The 19,597-nt window shown below is 50.6% G+C and overlaps 1 protein-coding gene across 1 annotated transcript in view; it reads right to left on the bottom strand.

Annotated features, from left to right (window-relative positions):
• FBN3 (fibrillin 3) overlaps positions 1 to 19,597 on the bottom strand; it is a 96,819-nt gene that overhangs the window by 55,525 nt on the left and 21,697 nt on the right. Inside the window, exons 4-7 of the mRNA XM_038739886.1 lie at positions 15,421 to 15,516; positions 11,352 to 11,447; positions 971 to 1,168; positions 569 to 694 (exon numbers count right to left, since the gene is read on the bottom strand). Coding sequence (XP_038595814.1) covers positions 569 to 694; positions 971 to 1,168; positions 11,352 to 11,447; positions 15,421 to 15,516 — 516 coding nt within the window. The remainder of the gene's footprint in view (positions 1 to 568; positions 695 to 970; positions 1,169 to 11,351; positions 11,448 to 15,420; positions 15,517 to 19,597) is intronic.

The following is a 19,597-nucleotide window of genomic DNA, read 5'->3' on the forward strand; positions in this document are numbered from 1 at the left end:
CTGAGTTGGACAAAGGGGGAATCTTGTTCTTAGAGTTCCCGCATGAAGCCTCCCAATCTGGGGTGTGCGTAACAACCCTCTCTGCCAGGAAGGACAAGGAGCCCAAGAACAGAGCTCAGAGGCCAGACTGGACAGCCTGGGACCTGAGAGACCTGGCACATGATTGCCAATCAGGCCACTGCCCAGGACGCGGGTGGGTGCCGGAGTGGGAGGAGCACCAGTTGGCCCCTATGAGATAGATGGGGATGAGCAAAGTCACTTCTTCACTCAAGATGCCTTCAGCTGAGAGCTCCCTCACTGGAATGAGCTGCCCCACCCTCAGGACTCCACTGGCATACGCCTGTGGGCACAGCCCAGGCTCACTGAAGGATATGAGTGAACACTTGTGCCTCCCCCACCACCAGAAATCCGAGGCAGGTTGGAGCTTTCCCAGGGGCTGAGCCCGGCTCACTTGGCAGGGTACCTCAGGGCTGGCAAGGGCCATCTGTCTCCCCTGCCCATGCTGCCAGCAGAGCATTAGGCTGGCGAAGTTGACCTTGTGGGAGCTGGCTTTCCCCAACCTCCTTACCTTCACACTTGTGGCTGGTCTCGCTCTGCCTGTGGCCTGCGGGGCATTTACACTCATAAGAGCCCACAGTGTTGATGCAGTTCCCCCCCTGGCACAGGCCGGGGATGGCTTGGCACTCATCCACATCTGTGGGAGGAAATGAAGCCAGTGGTGAGGGGCAGAGCTGAGCATGAGGTGGACAAGGGATGGGCCCAGAGCAGAGCCACCTTCCCAGGGAGCTTTGAGAGCATCGGGAGGGATTCTTCAATGGGAAATGTGGAGAGGGGGGCATGTCCCTCCAGCTCTGAACCCACCCGAGTGCCTCCCGCCCAGCCAAATCTTCTCTGTCACCCCCAGGGCCTCCTCAGAGAACCCTTCCCAAGCCATTTTCCCAGTCCCCTCGGCGAGGTCCTACTGCCTCACCCTGGCAGGCCCCGGTTCGGATGTTGGGGATGAAGCCACGACGGCAGGGGTGTGGCTGCGCTGGGCACATCTCACAGGGGTGGCCCCAGGCTCTCCCAATGGTGGCACAGCACATGGTCTTGGTGCAGACGATGCCGCTCAGCTGTCCCTGGCACATCTGGTTGTTGACTTGGCTGAAGCAAGGTCCTGTGCGGTAATCTGGGGAGGGGTAAGACACACATGGCCAATCAATCAATCAATCAGTGGTATTTATTGTGTGTTTACTGTGTGCAGAGCACTGTATTAAGCATTTGGGAGAGTAGACTACAGTACAGAGTTGATAAACACATTCCTTGCCCACAGGGGGGAGATGGACATTAATATATATAAATAAATTACGGATATGTACATAACTGCTGAGGGGCTGAAAGTGGAATGACTATCAAGTGCTTAAAGGGTACAGATCCAAATGCACAGATGACGCTGAAGGGAGAGCGAGTAGGAGAAAAGAGGGCTTAAGTGGGGAAGGCCCTCTTCTAGACCGTGAGCCTGCTGTTGGGAAGGGACTGTCTCTATATGTTGCCAACTTGTACTTCCCAAGCACTTAGTACAGTGCTCTGCACACAGTAAATGCTCAATAAATACGATTGAATGAATGAATAATAAGGTTTTGAAGGTGTGGAAAATGGTGGTTTCTCAGATATGAAGGAGTAGGGAGCTCTAGGCCAGAGTGAGGATGGGAGCAAGGAGCCGACAGCAAGAGAGATGAGATTGAGGTACAGTAAATAGGCTGGCATTAAAGCAACCAAGTGTGTGGGCTGGGTTGTAGTGGGAGATCAGTGAGGTAAGGAAGGAGGGGGTGAGCTGAGTGAGTGCTTTAAAGCCAGTGGTAAGGAGTTTCTGTTTGATATAGAGGCGGATGGGCTACTACTGGGGATTTTTGAGGAGTGGGGAGATGTGTGCAGAAATAGTTTTTAGAAAAATTCTCCAGACACTAGAGTGAAATATGGACTGGAGAGGGGAGAGATTGGAGGCAGGGAGGTCAGTGAAGAGGCTGATCCAGTAGTCGAGAAGGGATAGGATAAGTGCTTGGATCAGCATAGTTGCAATTTGTGTGGAAAGGAAAGGGCAGATTCTAGCCACGTTGTGAAGGTTGAACCAACAGGATTTGGTGACACTGAATGAAAGAGATGAGTCGGAGATAATGCCAAGGTTATAGGCTTGTGAAACAGGGAGGATAGTGATGTTGTCTACAGTGATGGGAAAGGCAGGAGGAGGACAGGGTTTGGGTGAGAATTTGAGGAGTTCTGTTTAGGACATGTGAAGTCTGAGGTGTTGGCGGGACATCTAAGTAGAGATATCCTAAAGGCAGGAGGAAATGTAAGACTGCAGAGAATAATAAAAATAATAATAATAATGGTATTTGTTAAGTGCTTACTATGTGCCAAGCACTGTTCTAGGTGCTGAGAAGGAGAGAAGTCAGGACTAGAGAGGTAAATTTGGGAATCACCCGCATAGAAATGGTAGTTGAAGCCATAGGAGTGGAGTTCTTCAAGGGAGAATAGACAGGAAACAGAACAGAGCCTCGAGGGACTCCCACAGTTAGGGTGGGAGGCAAAGGAGGAGCCTGTGAAAGAGACTGAGGAGAGGCCAGAGAGATAGGAGGAGAATGAGGAGAGGACAGTGCTAGTGAAGCCAAGGTTGGATAATATTTCAAGGAGAAGGAGGTGGTTCACAGTGCTGAAAGCAGCTGAGAGGTCGAGGAAGACAGAGACCATCAGATTTGGCAAGAAAAATGTCATTGGTGACCTTACAGAGAGCCGTTTCCATGAATCAAAGAGGGCTGAAGCCAGATTGAAGGGAGTCAAGGAGAGAATTGAAGGAGTGGAAGTGGAGGCAGTGGGTATAGACTACTCGCTCAAAGAGTAAATGGGGTGATAACTAGAGGGAGCCGTGGGGTCACTGGAGGTTTTTTTTAGGATAGGGGATACGTGAGCATGCTTGAAAGCAGTGGGGAAGAAGCCATTAGAAAGTGAACAGTTAAGGATGGTGGTCGGGGAGGGAAGAAGGGAGGGGGAAGTGTTTTGATAAGGTGTGAAGGTATGGGGTCAGAGGCAAGATGGAGGGGGTAGATTTTGAATGGAAGCAGTATCCTCTTTAGATACTGCTGGAAAAGATAGGAGAGTCCAAGAGGGGAGAAGGGAGGGACTGGAGAAGAGCAGGAGAGATTTTAGGGAGATCATGCCTGATGGATACAATTTTATCAGTTAGGTACAGAGCTGAGTCATTAGAGGCAAGAAATGGGTGAGGGGGTTGGGGGACAAGGGGCTTGAGGAGGGAGTTAAATGTCTGGAACAGCTGGTGCAGGTGATGGGTATGGGAGACAATAAGGAAAGAGTATTATTATTGCTGGGTGGAGGAAATGAAAGAGTTAAAGCAGATGAGGATAAACTTGAGATGGGTGAAGTCAGCCTGATGTCTGGATTTCTCCCAACAGAGCTCCACAGCTCAAGAACAGGTGCAGAAGAGGCATACCTTGGAGGTGATCCAGGGCGGAGGATTAGTGGTAAGAGATTGGTGGAAGGACAGGGGAGCAAGGGATTGATGTCAGTGGAGGAGGTGGTGTTTAGGATGTCTAGTTTGGTGTCAAGAGATGGTACTTTCATATGGAGAACAAATGGAGCATGATGAATTTAGAAAATTGGAAATGGTCAAAAGATTGGAGGTCTCTTTGGGGAAACAGGGAAGTTTGAGGGGAGGGTGTGTGGGGGACAGAAGGCAGTTGAGGATGTTGTTGTTGGAGAGTGGATTTTGGAGTTGGTGAGGGTACAGATTGTACAGTGACTAGAGATGATGAGATCAAGTGTGTTTCCTAGTTGGTGAGTGGGTGAGGTGGGGGGAAGCAGGAGGTCAGTGGAGTTGAGGAGTGAGAGGAAGTGGGCGGCGGAAACATGGTCGGAACAACCATGTGGATACTGAAGTCCCCAGGATCAATGTAGGGATGGAGAAAGAGGGAAGGAATGTGATAAAGGAATCAAAATGGTTCAGAAAATTGGATGAGGGGCTGAGGGGTGATAGGTGACTGTGACTAGTAACTGGAGTGGGTGGTAGAGGCAGATAATATGGACTTCAAAGGAAGCAATGTTGCCTAGTGGAAAGAGCACAGGCCTAGGAGTCAAATGACCTGGGTTCTAATCCCAGTTCTGCCACTTGCCTGCTGTGTGACCTTGGGCCAGTCACTTGACTTAGAGAAGTCACTTAGAAAAGTAGCATGGTTCAGTGGAAAGAGCACAGGCTTGGGAGTCAGAGGTCATGGGCTCTAATCCCGACTCCCCCACATGTCTGCTGTGTGACCTTGGGCAAGTCTCCTAACTTCCCTGAGCCTCAATTTACCTCATCTGTAAAATGGGGATTAAGACTGCAAACCCCACATGGGACAACCTGATCACCTTGTATCCCCCCCCAGCGCTTAGAACAGTGCTTTGCACATAGTAAGCACTTAACAAATTCCATCATTATTATTATTGACTTATCTGAGTCTCAGTTACCTCAACTATCAAATGGGGATTAAGACTGTGAGCCCTATGTGGGACATGGACTGTGACCAACCTGATTATTTTGTATCTACCCCAGTGCTCAGTACAGAGCCTGGCACATAGTAAGTGCTTAACAAATACCATGAAACAAAAAGAAGGGAAAGAAAGGTAGCAGGGAGGGGGGATGGTCAATCAATTGTATTGCTGTGCAGAGCCCTGTACTAAGCACTGGAGGGAAAGTTAAATAGAATATAGTTGCTAGACACAACCCCTGCCCTCAAGGAGCTTACAATGCAGTGGTGGAGACTGACAGACAGATAGGTAGATGGACAGTTGAGGGAAGCAAAGACGCCCACCATCCCAGCTCCATCCACTCCAGAACTCAATATTTAGTGTTCTAGATCCCCAAATCATTGAGTTCTCTTCTGCCCTTGAGCTGCTCCACCTTACTCCTCCCCAACCTTCTGGTCTCTTTCTTCATTAGGGTGAGGGGAAGACAGAGACTCAACATCTTAGAACTGAAGGAGAGCATAAGAGTTCATCTGGTCCAACCCCCTGCCTCCAGGCAGATTAATCTTGGTGGTGATTCTCACCTGCTGTATTTCTCCAAGGAGATCCCTAAGCCTTTCCACCTCTACCCTTCATTTCCTTCCTCCTTCTGCTCTCCCCTTTTGGTGACATGGGACAAGCCAAATGTGGGAAAAGCTGAGGCCTCAGCTGGTGCCCTCTCCTGCCTTCCAGCACTAGGGCTCTGGATCCCCCTCCCCTACCTCGGCAGGCACAGTAGGGAGCTGGAATGTATTTCCAATGGTCTGGTGCTCCAGAGCGGAGCAGAGTTTGGTCAGAAATAATCTTTCTGCTCATTAGAAAGTTGCAAGGGCTGTTGAAAGTAGACAGGTGGTGGAGGTGGTAGGGGTGTGGGGACAAAGTTAGGCTGAATCAGGAGTACCTGCTTCTGGTGGGGACCTGTGGGGACTTGAAAGAGGGACAGCACATTAGGACAGTCGGGAAACAGCCTGAATAATAACCATAATAATAATCACTGTGGTACTGAGCACTTACTAAGCATTGGGGTTGATACAAGATAATCAAGTCAGACACAGTCCCTGTCCCACATGGGGCTCACGGTTTTAAAGGGAGGGAAAATAGGGATTTTAAGCCCACTTTACAGATGAGGAGATGGAGGTCCAGAGAAATGAAGTGACTTGCCTAAGGTCACACAGCAGGCCAGTGGTGAAGCCAAGACTAGAACCCAGGTCCCCTGACTCCCAGGCCCGGCGTCTTTCCACTAGGCCGAGCTGCTGCTCTTGAGTCTAAGGTTCAGCCTGAGGCCCAGAGAGGGAGAGGATCTCTGAAGCCTGCTATGGCAGCCCCAGAAGTCCAAACTCTGCAGTATGGACTTCACTGGTTTCTACTCCCTAAGTGACTAGCATGGCCCCTGAAGGGCCTGGGGATTACTGGGCCAGCCCCAGAGCTAGGCCTGATGGGAATGGCATCTCCTTTGTGGTGGGGGGGTCTTTAAGACTGAGACAGATATGCTCCCTCTCCTGGCTTTAATAATTATAATAATAATTATGGTACTTGTTAATCACTTACTACGTGCCAAGTACTGTTCTAAGCGCTGGGGTAGATATGAGCAAATTGGATTGGACAAAGTCCCTGTCTCACATGGGGCTCACACTCTTAATCCCCATTTTACAGATGAGGTAAATGGGCCCAGAGAAGTGAAGTGATTTGCCCAAGGTCACACAGCAGGCATAGGGCAGAGCCAAGATTAGAACCCAGGTCCTTCTGACTCCTAAACCCATGCTCTATCCACTAGACCATGCTGCTTCCACCCTGGGTTCACTGGCCCAACTCAGGAGCAGGAGGGTAGATTAGACCTACAGCAGGGAGGCACTTAGCTCCGGCCCTCTGCTAAATCCAGCACCAACATTCCCAGTCCTGGGGACTAAGCAAACATCCCCATTCCCCTATTTCTTATTCTTACAGAAGCCAACATCACCTACTGCAAACAGGTTGGCCAGCAGATTGTCCTCATCTCCCTTAGGGAAACAGTTGACCTAAGGGGCCTGGGGTTGGGCATCACCTGGCAAGCTGGGGGTAGGGCCACTAGGGGTATGAGTACCACAGGCTGAAAACTGGATGACTTTGTAATTTCTTTTCTCCTTTCCTTTCCTTTTCCTTCCCTTCCCTTCCTTTCCTTCCTCTGCTTCCTCTCCTTCCTTTCTCTCTCTCTCCCCCCCCCCCCCGCCCCCAACTGCAATCTTTTGGGCAGGGAATGTTTCTGCTTATTGTCATATTGTATTCTCCCAAGTGCTTAGTACAGTGCTTTGCACATAGTAAGCACTCAATAAATATGACTGACTGAATGAATGCATGAATGAACTTCTGAGTTGGGGAGGCCCTAACAGGCAGAATCAGGGAGGGAAGGAGGATGGGAGGGGATGTTTGCTCCCACCTGGGAATGGCAAAGATTCACACCACTTCTCTAATCCTATACCATGAGAGGGGCTAAAGGGCCAAGCAGGGGTGGCCCAATTACCCAACACCCTCCTGGGGTTCAAGTAGAGTGATGAGGCCAAGCTGCCCTGGGTGCCCTGAGAAGGGGGCCAGTGAGGTGAGAGATGTGGGGAAAGAGGGAGGAGGGAGAAGTGGGGCTGTGCTGAGGCTGCTTCCCTGCCCCCATTCTAGCCAAAGCCTCTGAGGCCCTCAAAGAAAAGGCCCTTTCAGACGCCCCCCGCCCCTCCAACCCTTGCCAGTAATGTCTAAAACAGCCGCGCACAACTCAGACCGTATGTTTCCCTTGCAGTGCTGCCAGAAGCCCCTTGTGGGAGAGGCCCAGTTGAGATGAATGTTTTCCTTGTTCAATGGGGAGAAAGAAGAGAAAAAGGCAAAGCAGGTTTCCTCCATGCTAATCAAATTCCTTCTCACAATAAACAAGGCTTTTGTCTGGGGCCCTACACAGTCCCACTAGGAAGAGGAGGAGGAGGAGGAGGAGGAGGAGGAGGAAGAGAATTTGGGCCCCTTCTGAAGTACCTCTCCAGGCACTGAGAGCACCAAGCGGGGCCAGAGGCCTCTCTCTTGGGGTTGAATCATCCCCATATGGTGGACACAGAGCCCCCACCAATCCTCTCTCTTCTCAGAAGGGGGATTCCCCAGTGGGTGGGGGGAATGAAAGATTCCAAGAGGAATCCCGGACCCCCTAAGGCTGGAAGGAATCACAATCAATCAATCAATCAATCGTATTTATTGAGCGCTTACTATGTGCAGAGCACTGTACTAAGCGCTTGGGAAGTACAAATTGGCATCACATAGAGACAGTCCCTACCCAACAGTGGGCTCACAGTCTAAAAGGGGGAGACAGAGAACAGAACCAAACATACCAACAAAATAAAATAGGATAGAAATGTACAAGTAAAATAAATAAATAAATAAATAAATAGAGTAATAAATATGTACAACCATATATACATATATACAGGTGCTGTGGGGAAGGGAAGGAGGTAAGACGGGGGGATGGAGAGGGGGACGAGGGGGAGAGGAAAGAAGGGGCTCAGTCTGGGAAGGCCTCCTGGAGGAGGTGAGCTCTCAGCAGGGCCTTGAAGGGAGGAAGAGAGCTAGCTTGGCGGATGGGCAGAGGGAGGGCATTCCAGGCCCGGGGGATGACGTGGACCGGGGGTCGACGGCGGGACAGGCGAGAGCGAGGTACAGTGAGGAGATTAGCGGTGGAGGAGCGGAGGGTGCGGGCTGGGCAGTAGAAGGAGAGAAGGGAGGTGAGGTAGGAGGGGGCGAGGTGATGGAGAGCCTTGAAGCCCAGGGTGAGGAGTTTCTGTCTGATGCGCAGATTGATCGGTAGCCATTGGAGGTTTTTGAGGAGGGGAGTAATATGTCCAGAGCGTTTCTGGACAAAGATAATCCGGGCAGCAGCATGAAGTACACAATCACAAGAGGTCCCCTAGTCCAGTCCCTTGCAGGTGAACAGTTAAAACCTCTGGACACAAGTTGGTCGGAGGGACTGGGGTGCAGGGGAGGAGCAGAGGGTAAGGTGGCTACTCAGGAGCTCTGAAGCCCCAACGTGAAGAGCTGCCTTGCTTTTCCCAGTTAGCCAGCTCGGTAACCCGCCCCAGATTTCCAGGACACCCGCCCATCCCTCCAAGGAGACCAGACTTGGGGCTGGGGGGAGGTGCCGGTCTGCAGGGAACATGGGGCCTCAAGCCTGGGTCTGTACACATGACTTCTGTCTGACATTCTTGGATTGGCACTGCAATGTCCTGGGCAGTGGGAGGGAGGGAAGGGAAGCAGAGGGGAGTGAGAGGACCTGGGTGAGGTGGACAGTTGAAGGAATAATATAAGTAGCAGAGGGGAAGCCAAGGCTGCTTCTCTGAACAGGGTGACTCTTGGGAGCGAACCATGCCCTCAGCTCCCACACCATCCTGGGTTTCACTGGCTTTGATTTTTGGCAGGAAGGAAAAGTCAGCTTCCTTGGTTTCTGGGGCTGAGCATTCTAGGGACAGGGAAACCCCTCAGGGACTGGGAATTGGCACCTGGAGAGGCTCTCAGTTTGGGGGAGGGCTTCCTGCTTGAGATTGCCAGTTTCCTGTTTCCTGTTCTAGCCTTCTTTTCACCTGGGAGCCCCCGAAGGCCCCGAGTCTAGGGTCCTTCCCGAGGGCATTTTGAAGAGAGAGATAGGATCCGCAGCAGGGAGAGAGGGAGGGAGGGAGACTGGCAGGGCAGGAGGGAGCTGCTATAGAACAGCACAGAGAGGGAGAGAAGAGGGACACTGAATAACTTGGCCAGTTTCTACAGATTGTTCTGGGGAGCACCCTGGCAAGCTGTTCTCCCTGTTCATGGAGGACCAAATAGGAGGAAATAGGTTGAAACTGCAGTAGGAAAGAATTGAGTTAGACAGAAAGAAAAACTTGAGGGCCATCCAGGAGATTCAGCAAGTAACCAAGAGAGGGTGTGGGGGACCCTGGATATGTTGAAACCCTAAGCAGACTCATATCTGCTTTAACTGGGCTGGATGTTGGGGGCTGGACCAGATGACCTCTTGAATTCCCTTCCAACTCAGGGATCCCAGATTCAAGGAGAGACAGATTCAGGAAACGGCCCAGGAAGAGGCACTGATATTCCTGGGGATATGTATATGTATCTCGGCCTCTTCCATTCTTGTTACTTATTTCCCCTTACCATCCCACCTGTCCTCCCATCCCAGGCCTGACTTCAACTTCTTCCCTTGATCCAGTAGAGCCACTGCACAACTGATGCGCCGATGGAAGAGGTGGACAGGCTTTGTCATATTCTCCCATGGCTCTGATCCTGAGATTTCTGAGGGGCTGGAGGGGGAGTCTACCATGGAAAGCCTGGCTGGGGGCCATCTGGGGAAATCCAACTCAACCATGGATCCAAATTAGGCTTGGTCCCAGCTCTCCCCAGGTGCCTGGCTCAGAATTTGCTCATCAGAGAAGGGGGAAGCGCGTGAGGGGGATACTCCCTTTCGGACTGATCTGGCCTCTGCAGGCACAGGCTGAGGGACCCACCCACAGAGCTGTGTGTCACTGTCAAAATCTAACACTGGGTTTACCACCCCCCCACCCCCACCCCAAAGGAGGTCACAGGCATGTCCAGCAAACTTCCATCCCTTCACTCGGCAAATGCTGTTTGTCTTGGCTGGGGATGCTTGTGTACACAGCTGAAGACGTTGTTTTGTCTCCCTAGTGCACGTCTGGCCCCCGCCAACCCTCCTGGGCTTTGTTAAAAACACTCTCTTTATTTAAAGAATTTTCATACATTACCAGTCGTCTCCAAAAACTGCAAAAATCAGTGGGTTTTTTTAAACCTCCCCGCCTCTCCTTTTCCAGAGATCACTTCCTTTCCACATTTTCCAGATTCTTTTCATAAACAGTCTCATTCTCATAGACCTACGAGCCCCCCAGGGGGAAGAGGGTAATCTATCAAGAGGCTCTGGGGTCCCGGAAGGCCGAGTTTGGGGCTGGGCCCTGGAGAGGGAGTGGGGGTGGGGGTTGGGCCAGTGCAGAGCTAGAGTGTAACCCGATCTAAAGCCCCCTACCCATCCCCTCCCATCACCACAACTCGCGCCTCTAAACCTGCGTCCCACGGGGCCGCTGGCGGCATTGGGTCTGGGGACCCCCTAGCTCTGACAGGCTGAGAGCTACAGAGTATCCCACGAATCACTGCCCAGGCAGGAGAGGCTGGAGCAGCAGCAGCACAGCACTGAGGCTTGGCTTTGGCTCAGATCCCTGCGAAGCCGCGCTACTAATCCTATCTTGGGGGTTGGGGGGGGAGAGCTGATTTCCAGGAATCTGGGTCTCAGGGTTTTTTTAAGTGGCAGCAAAAGGCAGGAGTGGGTTGAGATGGAGCCAGAGCGCCCTCCAGAGCTGGGAAGAGCTCCATACCCCCACACCCCACCAGCCGGGAATCTGCCCCATGGGAGGGAGTGGGAGGGAAGATGAGGAAAAGAGTGTGTGTATGTGTGTGTGTGCGTGCGCGCGAGCGCGTGTGGGATGGGTGAGGTAGGAGAGTGGTGGGCTGGGAGAGATGAGAGGGATTTGAGGGGGGGGGGAGATGGAGTGGGGTAAGAGAGTGGAAGGTGGTGGGAAGATGGGTGGGGTAGGAGAGTGGGAGTAGAGAGGTGGGGAAGCAGGGCAGAGGCATTTTTGTTTTGTTATCTGCAAATCCACATTCACCCCCGCCTCTCATTCTGGCCTCATTTTATCAGCCCCGGGAGACCCCAGGAGCCAGCCAGGAGACCCAAAGCACATTCCAGCGCCACCCCCTCCTCCGCTCACTCACACGCACATGCGTGCACGTGCCTCCGTTCCAGGTCTTGGGCCCGGTCTTACCTCTCTCACACTGGGGCCCGGTGAAGCCATAGACGCAGGCACAGCGGTTGGGGCCAATGCAGCGACCTCCGTTCTGGCAGCCATTTTCACAGACGGCTGGGAAACAGGAGGAAAATAGGACATGCCTGTGAGAGCCCTGGCCTCTCCAGCAGGGATCTGCTTGGGAAGCCCCAAGGGAGACAGAAGCCTGTCTTCTAGACTGTGAGCCCGTTGTTGGGTAGGGACCGTCTCTATATGTTGCCGACTTGTACTTCCCAAGCGCTTAGTACAGTGCTCTGCACACAGTAAGTGCTCAATAAATATGATTGAATGAATTTCTTGATGTACAAGCAACCTGCCCCTTTATAGCTTTAGCAGGTTTGGGGATTAACTCCTCTCCCATGGGCGCTCACAGCCCCCAACTCTCCTCAGACTCCACAGGCTAATTTGCAACCCCATCCCGTTTGGGGACTAAATGCATCCTCAACCAGTCCCACCAAATTCCCAGTGAGCAAATACCTGTGTGGTCCATGTTAGGGATGAGACATCGTTCCTGCCCTCAGGGACTTTACAAGCTGAATTTATCTTCCTCCCTGAACTGCCTCTTTGACCTTTCCTCAGTGCCCGTAACCCATGTCCCATGCCCAGAGCTCAGCTGCTGTTTTGAAGTCTCGCTTTCAGCAGCCCCAGCCATAACACATGCCTTTTTAAAAATGGTATTTGTTAAGTGCTTACTATATGCCAGGACTAAGCACTGGGGTATATACAAGCTAATCAGTTTGGACACGGTCCATGACCCACATGGGGCTCACAGTCTTAATCTCCATTTTACAGATGAGGTTAATTGAGGCACAGAGGAGTTACATGATTTGCCCAAGGTCACACACAGATAAGTGGCAGAGCTGGGATCAGAACCCAGGTCCTCTGACTCCTAGGACTTTGCTCTATCCACCAGGCCACACTGAACCTACAGTGCTCTGCACACAGTAAGCGCTCAGTAAATACGATTGAATGAATGAATGAATGAACCTCCTGCCTGCATTACAGCAACAGCCTCCCTACCTCCAGCCTCTGCCCACCCCAGTCTATTCTATGCACTGATCTTCCCCCAGCATCAATTGGATCACATCCCTCTCCATCCTGGATTCTAATCTCAGCTCTGCCATTTGTCTGCTGTGTGACCTTGGGCAAGTCACTTCACTTCTCTGTGCCTCAGTTACCTATCTGTAATATGGGGATTAAGACTGTGAGCCCTGTGTGGGACAGGAACTGTGCCCAACCTGATTAACTTGTATCTATCCTAGTGCTTAGTACAGTGTCTGGCATATAGTAAGCACTTAACAAATACCATTAAAAATAAAAATAAAAAATAAATATCTTAAAAAAATTCCTTAGATTCCAACTGCTGCTCAAATCCAATTAAAATACCCGACCAAGGGCTTCAAGACTCTGCATCACCAGACAACCCCAACACCCCCTTCCCATATCTAGGAACCCTCTTTTCCCAGCACCTTGTGCTCAAAACTTGGCCAGACAAATCTGCTCACTCTGCCCCTCTGTTAAAGCGTAAGCTCTGTGTGGGCAGGGCATGTGTCGCTTGTTTTGTACTTCCCAAGTGCTTTGTACAGAGCATTGCATCCAGTGGATACTTAATAAATGCTCTCACTACTACTACTATTACTATTCCCCCTGCCTGGAATATTTTTCCTGCTCCTGAAAATGAGTTTGTGGGCTCATAATTGTGTACGCACAGCTTAAGTGTATGGTGGTGTGTATTTATGAATGTTGTGCATGCATGCACAACAGTAGCATCAGCAGTAGTAATATTTACTGAGCATCCACTGAATGCAATGCACTGCACTAAGGACCTTCCTCCCTCCCAAACACCTCCTTCCTGCTTTTTCTTACCACTGCCCAGAAGGGGTTGGGGAACCCCCTCCCCACCCCCATTTTGGCCATGCCTCCCTCTAACCCTGCATGAACTGCAGCAGAGTTAGGGGGTACTGTAACTGTGTTCCCCTGCTCCCCCAGGGGGTTGCCTGAGCAAATCCATTCATTCAATCATATTTACTGAGCACTTACTGTGTGCAGAGCACTGTACTAAGCGCTTGGAAAGTACAATTCGGCAACAGATAGAAACAATCCCTACCCAACAACGGGCTCACAGTCTAGAATGCCACCCTTGCCACACTCTCAGATGGCATCATGTGTACATTTGCGTGTGTGTGTGTGTGTGTGTGTGTGTGTGTGTGTGTGTATGTATTTTGCCTTAGCGGCATTCACTGATGCTAGCTTCTGCTTCCCCTCAAGGCCTCCCAAAATGCCTCTCCCACCCTCACCCCCTGCCCACTCCATCCTCTAGACTGTAAGCTTGTTGTGGGCCGGGAATGTGCCCCTTAAATTGTTGTGTTGTACTCTCTCCAGCACTTAGTACAGTGGCCTGCACACAGTAAGCACTCAATAACTATGATTGCTCAATCTCACACACTCAGGGGTGGTCAGCAAAGAAGCCACACTAAGCATCCTACCACCCCTCCCACACTGAGGACCTTCCTTCCAGCCAGCAGCTCGGCAGTGGCAGCTCTGAGGGACTCTGCAGACCTAATCTCATTAACGAGAAAGAAAACAGGATGTATCCAGCCAGGCCCTGTATTGTATGCCTCCATAGGAAAATAAACTGAGGGAGGAATGAAAACATGAGCTCATCTGAGGCCCCCAGTGCCTGGGGATGATCTATTTCCTGCCACCTCAAAATGGCTTTTTGGTTGTGAGGAGAGCCACATGCTGGGGGCACCCTGATATCTGGATAGCCCTTGGTTCTGTCCTCAGACAGAGATGAGGCTCAGTGGGTTGGAGGCTGCTCCTGTCCGGAAGCCTGCTCTTGTTGTGAAAAGATGTGGAGAGTTTCAAACAGGCTGCAGGGGCCGGAGGGGGTCCTGTACTGGTGCATTCTACAGGAGCTTTCACAGAGACCTACCTGTCTGGGTTTCCAGTTGCAATTTTCTCTCAGACCTTCCTCTACAAGGGTGCCAATTTATATTGGCTTTAAGAGTCCCTCCCCAGATTTCGAGGTGGGCAGTGGTCCGCACAGACTCCTTCCGGCTAGTGGGATGAAGTGGGATAGGGTGCTTAAAAGGCAGAAGCAGCTTCACTTCAGCCCTCGGCGGCTTCTAAGTGCCAAGCCAGCCACGGATGTGGTGAGCAACCTCATTCAATCGTATTTATTGAGCGCTTACTGTGTGCAGCATACTGTACTAAGTGCTTGGGGGAGTGTGATATAACAATAAACAGATACATACCCAGCCCACAGTGAGCTTTCACGCCCAGTAACCCCAACACCAGTGGCCTGCAGTGTTGCTGATGGTCCACCTGGCTGCCTTAGGGCCAAGGTGAGAGCCGCCCCCAGGAATGGATTAAGCCAACTGGGGGGCTGTGTTCTGCCCACTCCTTGCCTTAGGGCCGAGGTGAGAGCCGCCCCCAGGAATGGATTAAGCCAATTCGGGGAGCTGTATTCTGCCCATTCCTTCCCTTTACAACAAGCTTGCAGATAGGTTCAAAGACCTACCAGCCTGCTGATCCCACAGTGTTTCTCTAGGCACAAAATCAGCATCGGTTTTCTGGCTAACTTGGAAGCAACCAGTCAATAAGGCCTGAAGACCCACAGTGGGCAGAGCCCTGTACCAGATGCTGAGGAAACCAGGTGAGAGGACAGATCCAACCCCTGACCTCAGGAAAAACCCTGTCTGCTAAGGGAAGGCAGGACAGACACACAGACGGTCCCCATTGATATAGCCGAGTAGACCCAGCCACAATAGGAATGGGCAGAGCGGGTTGGCAGTGATCCTTGAAGGTTGGAGGCAGGACAGAGAGAATCAGGGAAGTTTTCCTGGAAGAGGTGACCTTGAGTCATGCTGTAAAGTTAGAGAGGGCAGACAAGAGGAAGGACGCTATTCCACGTAAAAGAAGGGACAGTTCGGTCACAGGCTTGGTGGTGGGAGAGGGAGGTTCAGGTATGAGGGCCTACAAGCCGAAGTGGCTGGAGAGACTAATGGCCCAGGGCCAGGTTAACCCTCCGGATCCCAATACTCACGCTGCCCACAGTATGTCCCAGTGAAGCCTTTCTGACACAGGCAGGCTTCTTCGCTGCAGCTGCCGCCATTCATACATCTCACACTGCAGGTTTGCACTGGGGAGAGGAGGAGGGCAAAGTTAGAAGAGGTTACAATCTCTTTCAAGCCTTTGGTCTGGAATTCTTTGCCTGCACCAGGGAGGGGACAAAGTCAGCCTCCAGTCGTCAAGCTGTGGGGAAGTTCTGGCTTCCAACCCTTCCATAGCCCACTGCTCTGCTTTTGCCCACCTCTGTCCCTTCACTTTAAGAGCAATACAAAGCCAGGGTTCTAGTCCCAAGCAGCATAGCTCAGTGGAAAGAGCCCGGGCTCTGGAGTCAGAGGTCATGGGTTCAAATCCCAGTCCGCCAATTGCCAGCTCTGTGACTTTGGGCAAGTCACTTCATTTCTCTGTGCCTCAGTTACCTCATCTGTAAAATGGGGATTAAGACTGTGAACCCCCCGTGGGACAACCTGATCACCTTGTAACCTCCCCAGCACTTAGAACAGTGCTTTGCACATAGTAAGCACTTAATAAATGTTATTATTATTATTATTATTATTATTATTATTATTATTATTATGTCTCTGGGTGACTCTGGGCAGGTGACTTAACCTCTCTGGGCTTCTGTTTTCCCATCCATAACGTGGGGAGAATAATTTCTGCCCTTCCCAGCCTCACAGGGACCAACTGAGCACAAATGGGCTAATGCATAATGCATAATAGAGGGAGAAGGTGTACAAAATCCAAAGGGATATTAGTTGTCATTTGTTGTTATTTATTCTATGGAAATATATACAGTCATTTTTTCTCTTTTTTATGATGTGCATATTATATTTTTATTTCTCACACTGTCACCAGTTTGAACCGAGGTCCCTTGAGGAGCTGACAGTCTGATGGGACACACACACACACACACACACACACACACTCACTCACTCACTCACTCACACATGGTAGTTGCATGAAGGGGACAGAGGGAGAAGACTCGAGACTGACAATTTGATGGGAGACCCAGGACACAAACACATAGACCCAATCAATTCATCAGTGGTATCGACTGAGCACTGAGAGCACAGTACAGTACTAAGTGCTTGGGAGAGTCCAATACAATAGAGTTGGCAGACACAATCCCTGCCCTCAAGGAGAGTACCCACACACAGGGGCTGGGCATTGAGGGAAGGGGTAAAGAGAAAAGGCCCAGTTCACGGCCTTGAAAGAATGAAAGTCTGACAGGGGGAAGACATGGACCCTGTATTTTCATGATGCTGTTTGGCTAGAATGTGGAGGCGGGAAGGCAGAGTTAGGGAACATTCTTCCAGTAATACATGGCTGTATAGCTCAGCATGGCATCAGGTGGGCAGTGAATGCCAACTCTGTTATATTGTACTCTTCCAAATGCTTAGTACAGTATTCTGTCCTCAGTAAGTGCTCAATCAATGCTACTAATAGCTCTATTTATCAGATTATAAGAAAGAGTAGCATATACAGGCGTGGCCTGAGTTTTCCCAATCATGGGGTTCTGTACGAATGCAACTCCTGGGTTAGAGGTGTTCCTTCCAAAACCCAACTGCCAGAAACATAGAAACATATAACAAGGGCCCTAAGGTTTCTAAGGTTTCCACTAGGAGAAAAGGCTATACCAGAGAACAGGTCAGTTTGAGAGCTGAGTCTCAACAATGTGCTGGTAGAGCCACCAGCACTTGAGGACTCCCCTCCTCTGAAAGCCAGGCAGTGAGACCTACTGGTAAGAGAATGAGACCAGATACCCAAATTTCCTGTGCTCTAATCAGTCCACTTCATCGTAATTACTGAGTGCTTACTGTGTACATAGCACTGGACTAAACACTTGGGAAAGTACAAAACAGCAGAGTTGGTAGATGTGATACCTGCATACAAGGATTTTCCAGTCTAATCCCAGATCTTTTTTGTGTGGTACTTATTATGTGCCAGGCACTGTACTAAGCACTGGGGAAGATACAAGATAGTCTGGTTGGATACAGTCCTTGTCCCACATGGGGCTCTCAATCTAAATCAGAGGGAGGAGGATTTAATATCTATTTTACAGATAAGGTAACTGAGGCATAGACAAATGAAATGCCCAAGATCACACGCAGACAAGTTTGGGATTAGAACCCAGGTTCTCTGACTTCTAAGTCTGTGCTCTTTCTTTAGGCCTTGCTACTTCCCTATACCCAGCTCTGTTACAGACCTGCTGTGTGACCTTGGGCGAGTCACTTAACCTCTTTGTGCCTCAGTGCCCTCATCTGAGAAAGGGGGATTAAGATTCCTGGGTTCCCCTCCTGCTTCGACTTGTGAGTCATGTATGGGACAGGAATAGTAATCTGATTTGATAATCTTGAGTCTACCTCAGTACTTAGCACAGGACTTGGAATTTAGCATGTGTCTAATAAATACCAAGATTATTAAATCCCCTAGGATGGAGAACCTCTTGCCAGGCTTTTATCTCTTCATATGACTTCCTCCAGCAAAGCAGATTCAAAGATGTCTTGGTGAAAAAGGAGGGAGAAGAAGAGAAGGTATGGGGGAAAAGTCCAAGGGACCAGACATCCCAATTTTGGTGAGGCAGCCCTGAAATTTGGGGGTCTGTCTAGCTCCTGCTTTAGGTTCTTTTGGACCAGTTTGGGTCCTGAAAAACCTGAAAAAAAAAGCTTGTCTGGGAAGCAACATGGCCTAATGGGAAGAGTTCGGGGCCTGGCAGTCAGCGGATATGGGTTCTAATCCTAGTTTCATCACTTCTCTGCTATGTGACCTTGAGCAAGTCATTTCACTTCTCTGTCTCTCAGTAACCTTATCTGTATAATGGGGATTCAATACCTGTTCTCCTCCTACTTAGACTGTGTGCCTCATTTGGGACAGGGAATGTGTTAAATTATATATTATAAGTAACTTATTTATTCATATTAATGTCCATCTCCCCCTCTTGAATGTAAGCTCATTATGGGCAGGGAACGTGTCTGCTAATTCTATTGTACTCTCCCAACAGAGAAGCAGCATGACTCGGTGGAAAGAGCCCTGGCTTTGGAGTCAGAGGTCATGGGTTCAAATCCCAGCTCTGCCACTTGTTAGCTGTGTGACTTTGGGCAAGTCACTTAACTTCTCTGAGCCCCAGTTCCCTCATCTGTAAAATGGGGATGAAGACTGTGAGCCCCACGTGGGACAACCTGATCACCTTGTAACCTCCCCAGCGCTCAGAACAGTGCTTTGCACATAGTAAGCACTTAATAAATGCCATAAAAAGTGCTCATTACAGTGCTCTGCACATAGTGTTTAGCAAGTACTATAATTATTATTATTATTATATGCATCCATATCTCAGTCAATGGGAATAGGGAGGCACGGATGGAGGGAGGGACCTGCTGCTGCCCAGGTGTGCCCACATCTCCCTTCTTCTTACAAAGCAGAGGAGGGGCCAGGGGAAGAGAGGGAGAAGGAGGCTACAGTCACCCTGAAAACCCCAGGGCTCATAGCTCTGGGCACCCAGAGATGTCACTCACCAGGTCGGTGTAGGTCTGGGTGGGTGCCAGATAACTAGCCTAGGGACTCTGGCAGAGACATGGCCCATTTCACCTGGGCCCAGTGCCACTGCCTCTACAACCTGGACAGGAAGGACAACCCAGACCTGGGTGAACGGGCCCATCCTAGGCTGGGTACCTGCCGGGGCAGCTGGGTGGAAGTAACAGAGGACACTGGTCCTCACCTCACAGTCCTTCGTTTTCCCTAGAAGAGGCTGGCAGCACATTTCCTCAGCAGGCCTAGCTCTTGCTAGAATACTGGTCTAGGTCTTGCCACACAAGAGAGAGATGCGGAAATTGTTGAGTCACTCCGGAGGAGAGGGTTCCATTGGGCTGTGTCCCCCCCAACTCTTTCCTCTTGTAGTTTGCCTTAATTCCATCAACTTCATCCCAGAAAGGCTCAGGTCCCTTCTCAGCAGCAGACATCCCCCTGTTGAAAGTCTGTCTTCAGATTTCAAAGCCTAGACCACTCCGTTTCACTCCCCTGCCTCACCTCCGGCCTGCTCTCCTCTCTCTAGGGTCGGCCATCTTAGAACAGAATGATCGGAGTGGATTGCGGTATCACAAAATGGCTGCTCTCCCCCTCCCTGGGGTCCACCCCAGGAATAAAGACCTCCTCAGCCT

Source organism: Tachyglossus aculeatus, chromosome X1, assembly GCF_015852505.1.
Source record: "Tachyglossus aculeatus isolate mTacAcu1 chromosome X1, mTacAcu1.pri, whole genome shotgun sequence".
NCBI lineage: Eukaryota > Metazoa > Chordata > Mammalia > Monotremata > Tachyglossidae > Tachyglossus > Tachyglossus aculeatus.